The 13,168-nt window shown below is 41.4% G+C and overlaps 1 protein-coding gene across 2 annotated transcripts; it reads right to left on the bottom strand.

Moving 5' to 3' along the window:
• Positions 1 to 847: 847 nt before the first annotated feature.
• adprhl1 (ADP-ribosylhydrolase like 1) lies at positions 848 to 8,654 on the bottom strand. Of its 2 annotated transcripts, XM_070554494.1 has the most exons (8): positions 8,230 to 8,654; positions 7,322 to 7,486; positions 7,112 to 7,237; positions 5,787 to 5,927; positions 5,418 to 5,545; positions 5,206 to 5,338; positions 4,969 to 5,134; positions 848 to 3,092 (listed from the first exon to the last, which is right to left on the bottom strand). In XM_070554494.1, the coding sequence occupies exons 1-8, from the start codon at positions 8,441 to 8,443 to the stop codon at positions 1,049 to 1,051; spliced, it is 3,117 nt and encodes a 1,038-aa protein (XP_070410595.1). In that variant the 5' UTR covers positions 8,444 to 8,654; the 3' UTR covers positions 848 to 1,048. The 2 variants fall into 2 exon arrangements, with proteins under 2 accessions (XP_070410595.1, XP_070410596.1); XM_070554495.1 differs by lacking the exons at positions 7,322 to 7,486; positions 8,230 to 8,654 and having other exon boundaries at positions 5,787 to 5,877; positions 7,112 to 7,234.
• Between the last annotated feature and the right edge of the window lie 4,514 nt (positions 8,655 to 13,168).

Below are 13,168 nucleotides of genomic sequence, written 5' to 3'. Positions count from 1 at the left end.
ATGCGTCAGATAAAACACTTTAACGCGTCATAGCTATCTTTGCTTGTTGCAAAACTAATTTGAAAATGTCTTCATATGTCAAAAGGGAATTAGTGTTGACACAGAACAAAACAATTTATGAACAAATAATAATAATAATAACGATTTCATCTGTGGTTTAATAAAAAAGCTTGAGCTTTTGTGCTTATGAAGACATTGACATCTGTAGCCCTCAGTCAATTTCAGTTATTTCAAATAGGCCCATTAGAATAAACTGAGTGGAGACTAATGTGGGTCTATAAGCAGGAGAGGAATCCTTCAGTAGCTTGGATCAGTAGCTTGGATGGGCTTCAAGCTACCGACACATTTGGCACTGCTGTGTGTCTATTCACCTATGCTGAACAAACCTCACTTTGTCCACTTTTAAGCCTAGTTGTGTGTGCGTGTGTGTGTGTGGCATTGGGGGGGCGGGGGCATGAAACTGAGCTGAGCATAAAACGAAATGGAGTTTGAGTGAATGAATGGTACAACGTAACATACTTGTTAAGCTGAGGCATGACAGCATTAAGAGTGAGATGTTTTTATTTTCACTTAATCGTTTTAAAGGTTTGACAAACTGAACATCAAAAACTTACCATTTGATTATAAATAAGTTATCAAACCACATTTTTTTTCAAGTCAAATAAACAAATAATTTCATTTATTTTGGAAAAATTCACATACATCACAACTGTATTTTCAGGGGCAATTTCTGGTATAAGTTCAGATAGCCTCATGTTATACAGTAGATGCTATTCGGTGTAAATAATTGTTAATTTTGTACACCCTCTTTGAAAATGGTATACATAAAGTTAGGTGTGTGAATATATTTCTGCAAAACACTTATAAAATAACTCCAGCTGTTATTTGTAACTTTGAAATGCTCCTGCTTTTGAAACTAACCTTGATTTTCTTGGTTTTACATGGATGTTATCTGTGTTTTAATGGTTCGCTATAAACATTCAGTAGCTGATTCTGAATAGTCTACAAAACATTTTCTTCTAAAAAAAAACAGGATTTTAGCACAAACTTAAAAATTAAATGTGTCAGTAAATCTGATTATTTTGGGTTTGTATGCTTGCTTAACAGACAGCTCGCAGTAGCTGATGGTTGTGTACTTTGGTCTTTGTTTTTCATCGTCTGAAGGCGTCTCAGAGGCCCTGCTGTCTCCCCGTGCATCCTTGGTGCCAACAAAAGGCTGAAATCTTTGTGACATTCCAGTCCCAACATTCTTTTCAAACTGTTGTTCCTCGTCTTTTCCTCTCTCCAAGTCCTCCATCATTGTTTCTCTGGTGGTTGCAGATTTGCTAATGTGCTGAGGACTGTACACACCACTGTCTTGACAGTTTTTTGTTATTTTTAATTCACTCCCAATGTAAGATGTAGGATTAGAGTGGGATTTGGGATTTTCAGTACAAGTTTTTGGTGCTGATTGGCAAGCGGGCTTAATCTGATCTGAACCAGGATGATCGCCAATGCTGTCAGTGCATGGGGGCATGCACGTGCACAAACCTCTCTGAGCAGAAATGGACTGAGGGAGATTTATGTCCCTAGTGGCCATTACTTCATGACACGTGTCCTTGGAAAACACCTCAATTTTTGCTTCTGTGTTGCCTTCAGCTGTTATTGTACAAAGTTCTCTTGCAGCTGATTCACTGGAGGAAACTGTCATGTCCTCACGAGGAGCTTCTGCAGGTTTTCCTGTAAATGTGTCCTGCCCCGAGCTTCTGGAAACCTCAGGTTCTGTTTCCTTGAAGTGTTGTTCTGGAGAAGAATCAGCACCCATGGACCAGACAGAAGGGCATGTTACAATGGTGGCCATGTGCCAGTTCAGTTTCAGCTCTTCCTGCAGAAGAACTCTGCAGGGTTGTGGAAGTGACCACTCAGCCACATAAGCTAATGAAATTAGCTCCGGACACACAGACTTAGCCCTACTTGTCATGAATTCAGCTTCATTTGATGAAATCTGATTTTTACTGACTCGCGCTGACCCCCAGTCAACATCTGCCTCAATAACTTGACATTTCATTTGTGTTAACAAATTGTAAAGTGATTGATCTGCAGGCTGGTTTCTCATTTGTTTATCTTCTTTGCATGAGCTAATTTGTAGCACATCTGCTGCACAATCCAGAACTGGTTTATGATCACTCATAGCATGATTTCCTTGTACTGTTTCTGCTGGTTTACATGTTGATATTGTGGGTGGAATTTGCAGGACATGCTGAGCCAGCACCTGCTGGGTCGCTCTTTCAAGACAAGCTACTCTTTCTTTTATTTTATATGGAACGTTGATTCCTTCAGAAGGCTTTTCATGTGAACTGTTTACCTTTCCTTTATTAAACACAGAAGCCATGATCTCAAATCTTCCCATTAGGGAATTTAAGAGGATCCCTCTTCTGGTGAGTTTTGGTTGGATGGGCTGCTCCTTCCGTGTTTTCAGTCCTTGTTCTTTCTGTGCAGCCTTGGCAAACTTAGCTACTATCTCCTTCACACTGCCCCGTCTTTTCAGTCTCTGCTCTCTCTTTACTTGGTCTCTCGTGTCCGTGTCATGTCTCCTGTCTTTACGGTGGCAGTCCTGACGCGGACCACCCCTGCTAGAGGACAGTGTTCCCACCTCTCTTTGTTTGGTGGTGTAGGGCTTTGGTGAGGTTCTCAGGAATTTCGACAGGAGGAGCTGAAATGTGGTGAGACGCTGAGACTTTTGGTCCCTTTCTCTTTGATCTCCTCTGCACCTCCTTGGTATTCTGTCTTCATATGAATCAGAAATGTTCTCAGCAGTTTCCATAACAGATGGATGACCCGCTTTGAGGCTTTTCTGCAACTGAGTCTGTCCAGCAAAAGTTTCCCTCTGCAGACCAGAACCATTGCTGTTCGTTGTAATAATTTGTTTAGCAAGGCCACACCCTGGTGTCTCCAGGTTTGTGTTTGCAGCTGTCCTCCTGGGCAGATCCTCTGTTAGGTAATGGAGAAGACTCTCCAGAATCCCTCGCAGCACCGGTCTACATTTGGGGTCTTTAATGAGTTTCTTCAACAAACAGACATCAGGGCTGAGTCCAGTTTTCAGTGAATCTGGTCTACAGAGAATAAAGGACAAAACAAACTTAGTCCCTGCAGTCGTTTCTCTATTCAGTCTGATAGTAATGGCAAAAGCAGGAACTTGGGTATGACTTGAAACAAAGCAAGTTTTTTTAAACACACAGTGTTTCCATCATTCTAATAAATGATTTATTTGTCTGAGTTCAGCCACATGTTCCTCTGTTGTATCTGTAATAATAATAATAATAATAATAATTAAAAAACTTAAGATGGTTAGAACTGAATATTTACTCATGTTGTACAGCGCTTTGTGATTTATGTCTGTGAAAGGTGCTATATATATAAACTTTACTTACTTACTTACTTACTATCCCATTAGTCATTTCATCTAAGCAGCAAAAATGAAGGTCTTAGATGTTCAGAATGTTATTATAGGTAATTAGTACAAGAGATAGCAGAAGGAAAGGGCACAAAATAAATATAATTATTAAAATTAAGAATACTGCAGTTAAGATAAAATATTTAATGCAAAACAGCTCAATATATTTTAAAGAGGAACTATGAAGTTTTGGCTTGCTTTTAGCACACCCTAGTGTCCATTTGCAGAACCAAAAGCTACATGTAATTCCTCCCTGTGTGTTAATCTTTTTAACATCTTTATCTAACAGCTGAAATGTCTCCCCAGCCTTCATTAGTGTCTACAGGAGTTAGTCATCACTAAGTTAAAAAAATAAGCTGTGTTCATGATCTAAAACAAAGGTCCCCAATCCTGGTCCTGGAGGGCTGGTATCCAGCAGGTTTTGTGGTTTTTCTGCTCCAACAGACTTGATTCAGTGGTTGAAACACCTGTGCAGCAGCTCATCAGGCTCTGCAGAAGCCTGTTAATTAGCTGCTGATTGATTGAAACAGAGTTCAAACTAAAACATGCAGGATACCGGCCCTCCAGGACCAGGACTGGGGACCCCTGATCTAAAACATGCAGGAAACGTGCTGGAAGCAGACTGCAGCACCAGGAATGTCAGCTCCATTTTTCCAAGTCCCAGCAGAGCGGCTGCCAGTCTGAAGTTGCAAGTGTAATATTCTGTCCACAGGGGGGCAGTAGGGGCCGGGTGACCTTTCGTTAACCCAGTAAAGGGTCATTCAATCTCACACTGGCTCAAGAAACTTATTTTAAAATATGAATTTATAAATATGTTTTCCCATATGTGGTTCAGTCACACTAAAGCATCACAGTGCAAATACGTGTTTAAAATGAAAACACAACCAAACTATTTTGCATGAAGACATTCAGTTTCATTGTTTCATGATTTGTGTTGGCTGAATTTAGACTTGAAATTTTTTGGATCTACTTTTCTTTTGTTTTTAATTTGAGAAAAAATGACACAACTGAAGCTGAGACCCGATATTCATTCAGTTTTTTTCTCAGCTTTCACAAACAGCCAGAATAAATAAAAACAAGCAGATTTTAAGTCATTAGATTTCCCGTGTGCTCAAAGTTAATAGAGGTTAGCTTTAGAAAAGGCAATGGTCAGACAGCACAGTTATCTTCAGAATATTTATTAATACAACTGTTCAAGTTACCAAATGTTATAAAGGTAACAGTTTTTTTTTCCTCTCCACAGTTCTGTCAATCAAAAGTCAGGAAAACAAAGGTTTGGGACACTTTTCATACTGTGTAGATGGATTACAGATGAAAGATGATCTGTTTCTTCACTGCACAGCTACACTGGCAGGTATTTTTATATGATTTTTAAATTCATGACAGATTTGTGGATGAAAAAAACAATCTAAGACAGCGAAGCGAGAGAGGTGAGAAGAAGACAGAAGGCCACTTGAAACTGTTCAAGGACAGCGAGGGAAAGGATTTGGGTCCTATTCAGCTCCCCTGACAGCCTCAGTGAAGACCAGGATTACTTCTCTATGCATTTTTCTGCAGACGCTGCCTTAAACAGTGCTTCTCCCAGCTCTTCCAGTCGTTCCCTTTTGTCCACATCCTGATATAGGTTTGGGGGAACCTGGCTTAGGCCGTGCATGAGGCCGTAGAGACACCCCGCGATCAGGCCTGTGGCTTCACCCTCACCTATAAGAACATTTGCACAGAGTCACAAAGGGCATGGAAAGTTTTTTAAAGACAACTTTTGCAGGCCCCACCTCCATGAAACATGGCCCGTTTGCACAGTTCAGCCCAGTCACTCCCTGCAGCCAGTAAGGCGTCATAAGCAATCATTGGAGCATCATGGCCTCTACGGCCTGCACGGCCCTCAGAGCTCCAACGCTTGTACATCTGTGTAGAGAAAAATAAAACATGTCCCATGTCTTTTAGAGGCTGTGGTGTTTTACCATAAAAGGAGAAGGGAACTTACCTTATCCGTCTCCTCTGCATCATAGTGATCAGGGAATAACGGCTGGTTTTGTCCCTCTTGGTCGATCCCTCGCTCTTCAAGATAAAACTGCCACTTAGCCTCAAAGTAAAACCAGTTTTCCTGGTACTCTGCAAAAGATGAAATAATCACACATTTATTGCATCCACTGGGTGGTTTTCCTATAGACACAAGCCAAATTCACAGGGAAGTTTCAGACATTTTGAGTGGTTTCTATATGAAATACAATTACTCTTTCCCATTGTTGATGGCACGTCCATATCCAGCGCCCAAAGCCAAGTAAATGTATTAATATATCTGCTAAAAATTAATAGGAAATTAAAATAATGTTGTGTCTATATTCAGTACTACCTGCCATGTGTCTTATGGTCTTCCTGCAATACTCCTCTGCGCGAGGAATGACCTCCATGAGCTCACGGCCCCAAGTCACAAGAGGCTTCCCCTGGATTGCATAGGAGGCAAACAGTGCTGTTGTCAGGGAGCCGAGGAAGCCTGAAGCCAGGAATCACAACACATATCACTTCCACACTGTTCACAGCTGGTAGAGCTGCACATTTCGGGTAGTTTTAAGTCAATCTGCAACACAAAGACTAACCTATAATGTTAGAATTTTGTTATAGTTAAAGAAAAACTAAGCAACTCCTTGTATGTGCTAAAATGACCCTTTACAGGGTTACTGAAAGTCGCTCACACCCCACTGCCTTCTGTGGCCAGATTACTGCATTTGCAACTTCAGAGTTGCCGTGCCAGTCCCTGTTGGACTTAGCAAAGTGGAGCTGACATGCCTGGTGCTGGAGTCTGCTCAGCTTCCAGCAGGTTTCCTGCATGTTTTAGATTGTGAACACAGCAAATTTGTCTGATTTAGTGATGAACTGCTCCTGTAGAAATGAATGAAGGCTGAGGAGACATTTCAGCTGTAAAGCCTAGTTCATGCTTCTGTGTTGGTATGGAGACATACAACGCCATCATTGCGAGGGCTCTCCAAAAGGCTCGCAAGGACGGAAAGAGTCAAGCCCACTTTTCTAAACATCCATCAAACGAGACGGAGAGCAAGGATTGTGATTGGCCAGGATGCAGCTTCCTATAAATTTGTCAACAGCGCCACCATTGCCAAAATAAAGAGAGCTGAAGAAATCGAGCGGCAGACACGGGGCAGCTGGAAGAAAAACTTGTGGACAAACTCTAAAAATATGAATGTTTTATTTACTTGTGACTGGAGGAGTTTAAAGATACACATCAAGCCTTTTATTCGTGCACAGAAATGACAGGAAACGTAGAGGTGGCCACTGCATGAAGATGTGGAGGAGAATAAGGAACAAATGTGTCTGTGTTAAAAAGTAGCTGAAATTAAAAAAATCACAAAATAAACACAATAGTAAATGCACTAGCTTGCACCGGATACATGACAGGATATCCCAGAAAAGTGCTACGCCCTCTGTTGTCCTGGCAGGGAACTGCTTTGCAACACTCCCCGGAAAACGGAGAAGTCCGAAGGCAAAACGTCTCTGTCCATGCGCGTGCGTCTCTCCTAACTGGAGCTGACGCAGAAGCATAAAATAGGCTGTAGATTAAGGTGTTAAAAAGACAAACGCACAGCGAGGAGAACGAAACACTAGGGGCGCTAAAAGCAAGCCAAAACTGCCTAGTATCCCTTTAAAAACAGCCTGCATTATTACCTGTTGGGTGGTTATGGGTCATTCTGCCAGTCTCAGTGCTGACCTCCACCAGGTTTTCTAGCCGGTCAGGCTGCCAGTACCTCATACCCACACACATGGCTTTGGCTGCTGCCCCAAACCCAGATCCTAGAAACAAGCACACTACTTTACTCCAATCATTGCAAAGAATGGTGATTTTTCCTAAAAAAAAAAAAAAAAAAGCATTTTTACCTTTTTCATTGAAAGGTGTATGCCACGCAAGCAGGAAGTTGTGTGGTTTGAGGTGCACACAGGCCTCCACTGTGGCAGGATCGGGGGCTCTTCCTTGAAGGGATACTATGGCTTCAACATAGAGACGCACCAGCTCCCTATACAGGTCCTCTAGACACCAGTAATCTGAATACACACAGTACTCAAGAGTCATTTGTGACTGACATGCACAGGAAGTTAAGAAGTACTAGTCTCACTACCATACCACAGATTAGAACCAGAGTGGTTTACAAGTGTTTTATATGTATGACATATGAGTAAAAATGTCTGTGCAGACAAACATACACACATATCCTCTAGTCTTCTCTCTTTGCTACCAGATATGCATCAAGTCTGCCCGTGGGGTAATGAAGACACCTTACATAGCTATACGTCGGAGTCTGGCTCGCTTGTTTACGTTGATGTCTAGGGAATGGCATGCATCGCTGTAGCTAAATAGAGCTTTCTAATCTCAAAAGATGTCATCACCATTTTTTCTTAGAACCACTGTTGTTGGCTCGGAGCCGCAGCTGCATCTAAACATGATACCGGTAGCTTACAGAGGGCTCTGACCCCCTATTGTTCCGAGGATCAGCTTTTCTCAACGGGTCTATTTCGGACTCTTTGGCCGTGGTAACATGCTACAGGGGCTTCAGATGGCATTTGGATGAGGACATTCAAAACTGCATTAATATTTCTCTGAAGACGGAATGAATGATGTATTTAGGTAGGTTTAGTCTTTCAACTCGAATTTTCCACTGGCTTTATATATATAAAAAAATGCTATATTTATATATCATAAAATAAAGTCTTTAGCAAACATTTACATTTTTTATTTTATATAAATTTGTCACAATCCTACTTTGTTTTTGTATCAGTGCTACACATACCTGTCACGAGTGCTTCAGCTGTGGTCATGTGCATGAGCACTGCGTCACTCAGTGGCCAGTTTTCAGGGTCCAGCGTTAGGGCTCCCAGTCCCCCTAGAGAGGCCAGTTCCTCTTGGATCTTCTTTCCTGATGTGCAGCTTTCCCATCGACCCTTTTTATAGCCCAAAGCATCACCAACAGCACCCAGAACCATGGCTGCTTTGAATTTCTCCATGATGCTGAGCGTTCTTGTTGCTGGATCACCTAAAGCGTCTCTCCTGAATTAAGCTTGCACACTTGAGTTGTTTTCTAGACTCGTGAAACTCTGATAGGTCTTCTTTGTCTTCTTTCCCGTGCAGCAATGAAGATGAGGATACAATTGCTGTTACATCGTATCTCTGACAGCCTCCCATCCTCAAAGCTCTCCTCTAATGTTTTAGCAAAGGCATCCACGTACCAAGCCTGGGAGAGCACACACCACCATGAAAGCATTTCATTATCAGCCACAGCCTCTTTTGTGTTGGGCGGTGGTGAGTGGTGCTGCAATCAGGTGTCTCCTAAAAAGGAATTCCTCATGGTCCCAAAGCCTAAGAGCTGGATGACGACAGGAGTGATAATCAGGGCTGGACGCAGTCTAGAGATGCTAATGTGCTGCTGGGCATGAGTACATGCACGTCCAGCAGCTGCTGCTGGAGCTTAATGTCACATCCCACCTTCCCTTTGGGACGAGGACAAAAACTGAGCATCACTAATGCAAAGCCCCCCATTATCAATCTTTCCAGATTTACCCAATCTCTTTGTTGATTTGCCTAGTTCCTCTTGTGTGGAGTTGAAAAAGCATGACTGAAGATCTGTTGGTGGTGATTATATGCACCATGAATGCAGACTGATGAGGGACAACTGTTACCAAGCTGGACATCCTAACATGCTGAGACATTTGGGTGCTTTTAACATTCACTGCTGGCATCTGATTCACAATTTGAGTTAACCAAACACCTGCTGGCCTCCAGGTGATACTACTATTGCAATAACACAATTAAATTCGAGCTCATTAAACCGAATATTGTGTTATTTACAGGGATGCTCAGCATTAGCTTGTTTACCAATATTGTCTGACTCTTAATTTCCTATAAACCGATACCGATACATGCCATGCCCCCATTTTCTGTACAAAATGTCAACTACTTTTATTTAACCCATTCATGAATAATGGTCACGACAGTGGACAGCTACTCAAAATATATATTTTTTGCTATTAAGCACAACTGTTGAAAATTTAGTTTTATTTCAGCCCCCCGTCCATTGGACTCTAGTGAGTCAAGCCAACTTACTTCATGTTCAGATGCATGCTGTCCAATGCAGTGGACATGTAATAAATTATTTGTAAATTAAATGTTGAAAATATTCAGTTGAATTTAGTTTCATTCGTGCCTAAAGATGAATAGGAAAAATCCTGGTTGAAGATCTCATAATTCATCCATGAAAGGGCTGAGTTAGTAATAGAAGTGCCGCACTTATTTTGTCTCCAACAGCAGCTGAACCTCATTCTCCCCAAGCGTGACCCTAAGATGTGTGTATTAGTTAGTAATGCATTTTTCTGCTTCTGTATGTTGCAGCTATGGTGATAAAACATGTATAAAGATCTTCTATAACTGTAAGCACAAGTTGTGCCAAATAAGCTAAAAAAAATCCCAAAACTAAACCTCAGATCTCTCATATTTAGACATTTTGAGAGAGAAGAATAGCTGATGTGTAACATGTGTCTGGTATGTAAAGGCTGGGTCATTAGACTGAAAACCGATGCAGGTATTACATTTTAATGTTGATAGAGACCCATAATATCAAACATCCCTACTTATTTATACTGGTAAAATATACTTGTAAAGCAGGTTTGTCCAGTTTCCTGTGATGCTATACCAACAAATGCATTTCAACACAACCATTTACAACAACATGCTTTATTCTTTTAAACATGAAAACAATGTTCTTCACATTCTGACTCATAAAAAGCTTCTGCTGTGAATAATACTGTTTCAGTAAGAACGAACCAAAACTGTACCGTGCACCAGTGTAGTCGACTTTAAAGTGAAGATTGTATCGTTTCCTCGCAAGAAGCTGTCGATTTCGCAGCTCAGTGTTTTGATCTTTAAAAAGGAAAGTTCCAACAAAACCAGAAGCATGTCAAAAGATTTTTGTTGAGTTGAAACGAATCAGATAATGTTAGGCTCCTGGTGTGATTACCCCCTCAATAATTCTGATTCATAATCAGATTAAACTTGACTTGTTTCAGGTTTGCATTCATTAAAACTAATGTAGTTTGACTAACTTTACACTGTGCAAAGGTTTTAAGCCACCTCTCGCTTTGATTCCAAAGGGCCAAGCTTTCTCGTCATCTTTTAACGTTGTCTGGGTCAACGGTTCTGCAGACTCTGGGTTCCTGCCAGAGATTTTCTTTAAACTGATTCTCTGACCAGTTCCTGCTCATCCAGAGCAAAGGTAAGTTAACGTTGACCTAAACATCGCTCATAAATAAAAAGCAGTAGGATGAACACGTAACAGATGACTTGGAGCACAATTTCAAATAGGAACTTTGGACTATTTTTCAAATATTTTTAGTTTATCTGTTTGCTCCTGATCCGGTGTACAGTGTGCCAGTCCTTTGCTGAAATATATTTAAATTGTGTTCATCTGCTCCAGTTGTTTATTTTTCTAATATCTTCTTTTGTTCTCTGCGTGTCCACTGTCCAAATGACTGAACTGGGCACGTATCCTAACCCTAACACAGCTAAATAGCAAACAAAAACCTCTAAAGACCTTCAGAACCAGGATTTGATCAGAACTGCATTAAAAGTTTGCAAAAAAATATATATATACAGGTGCTGGCCAGTAAATTAGAATATCATCAAAAGGTTGAAAATATTTCAGTAATTCCATTCAAAACGTGAAACTTGTACATTATATTCATGCAATGCACACAGACCAATGTATTTCCAATGTTCATTACATTTAAATTTGATATTCATAAGTGACAACTAATGAAAACTCCAAATTTGGTATCTCAAAAAATTAGAATATTCTGAAAAGGCTGAATATAGAAGACACCTGCTGCCACTCTAATCAGCTGATTTACTCAAAACACCTGCAAAGGCCTTTAAAAGGTCCCTCAGTCTTGTTTTGAAGGCACCACAATCATGGGGAAGACTTCTGACTTAACAGCTGTCCAAAAGACAATCATTGACACCTTGCACAAGGAGGGCAAGACACAAAAGGTGATTGCTAAAGAAGCTGGCTGTTCGCAGAGCTCTGTGTCCAAGCACATTAACAGACAGGCGAAGGGACGGAAAAAATGTGGTAGAAAAAAGTGTACAAGCTCTAGGGATAACCGCACCCTGCAGAGAATTGTGACGACAAACCCATTCAAAAATGTGGGGGAGATCCACAAAGAGTGGACTGCAGCTGGAGTCAGCGCTTCAAGAACCACCACGAGGAGACTCATGAAAGACATGGGATTCAGGTGTCGCATTCCGTGTGTCAAGCCACTCTTGAACATGAAACAGCGCAAGAAGCGTCTCGCCTGGGCCAAGGACAAAAAGGACTGGACTGATGCTGAGTGGTCCAAAGTTATGTTTTCTGATGAAAGCAAGTTCTGCATTTCCTTTGGAAATCAAGGACCCAGAGTCTGGAGGAAGAGCGGAGAAGCACAGAATCCACGTTGCATGAGGTCCAGTGTAAAGTTTCCACCGTCAGTGATGGTGTGGGGTGCCATGTCATCTGCCGGTGTTGGCCCACTCTGTTTCCTGAGGTCCAGGGTCAATGCAGCCGTCTACCAGGAAGTTTTAGAGCACTTCATGCTTCCTGCTGCTGACCAACTTTATGGGGATGCAGACTTCACCTTTCAACAGGACTTGGCACCTGCACACAGTGCCAAAACCACCAGCACCTGGTTCAAGGACCATGGTATCCCTGTCCTTGATTGGCCAGCAAACTCGCCTGACCTTAACCCCATAGAAAATCTATGGGGTATTGTGAAGCGGAGGATGCAATACGCTAGACCCAACAATGCAGAGGAGCTGAAGACGACTATCAGAGCAACCTGGGCTCTCATAACACCTGAGCAGTGCCACAGACTGATCGAGTCCATGCCACGCCGCATTACTGCAGTTATTGAGGCAAAAGGAGCCCCGACTAAGTATTGAGTGCTATACATGCACATTCTTTTCATGTTCATTCTTTTCAGTTGGCCAACATTAGAGAAACAAACATTTTTTCATTGGCCTTTAGAATATTCTAATTTTCTGAGATACCAGATTTGATGTTTTCATTGGTTGTCACCTATAAATATCAAAATTAAACGTAATAAACATCGGAAATACATTGGTCTGTGTGCATTGCATGAATATAATGTACAAGTTTCACGTTTTGAATGGAATTACTGAAATATTTTCAACCTTTTGATGATATTCTAATTTACTGGCCAGCACCTGTATATAAAGGTGTGGCTCCTTGGAAGTCAAATGAATAAATAAGAAGTCGCTTAAAACGTTGACACAAATGGAATAAACACAAGTTTATAGACATAATAAAAGGCAGCGCTTTATCCCGAAGTACCCTTCAGTTCTGTGAAATTACTTATAATCCTTCTTTATTTTACAACATATGGCAAAAGGTTATGTTATGGTAACAACGAGCTGCAGAACAAGATCCTTGTTGCTGTTTAGGCAAGAAAACATGGAGGGAAAATATGTAAATACAACCCAAGATGCTCCAGTACCTGAGCTCTACCGGTCACGCTGCATTTAGCTCACACAGGGTTGTTTAGAGTCAATAAATATGCTCCATGACACTAAATCATATCAAAAGCCTCGCCTTGCCAACTGCCATGATTAAAAGGCTCCATGCAGCGCCGGTAACCAATAAAAACCACTGTAACCCTCATCCAGCACTAGATGGCAGCAGCAGG

The sequence above is a fragment of the Nothobranchius furzeri genome, chromosome 9 (genome assembly GCF_043380555.1).
Source record: "Nothobranchius furzeri strain GRZ-AD chromosome 9, NfurGRZ-RIMD1, whole genome shotgun sequence".
Classification (NCBI taxonomy): domain Eukaryota; kingdom Metazoa; phylum Chordata; class Actinopteri; order Cyprinodontiformes; family Nothobranchiidae; genus Nothobranchius; species Nothobranchius furzeri.
This window is presented reverse-complemented; position numbering and strand designations above follow the sequence as displayed.

What these genes read in the sequence shown, in the direction of transcription:
- adprhl1 (XM_070554494.1), bottom strand. Translation starts at nt 8,443, where the DNA reads ATGGAGAAATTCAAAGCAGCCATGGTTCTGGGTGCTGTTGGTGATGCT. An exon ending in GACCCATAACCACCCAACAG is followed by an intron (nt 5,928 to 7,111) that starts GTAATAATGCAG and finishes TCCTGGCTTCAG; the next exon opens with GCTTCCTCGGCTCCCTGACA. An exon ending in ACGGGCCATGTTTCATGGAG is followed by an intron (nt 5,135 to 5,205) that starts GTGGGGCCTGCA and finishes ATGTTCTTATAG; the next exon opens with GTGAGGGTGAAGCCACAGGC.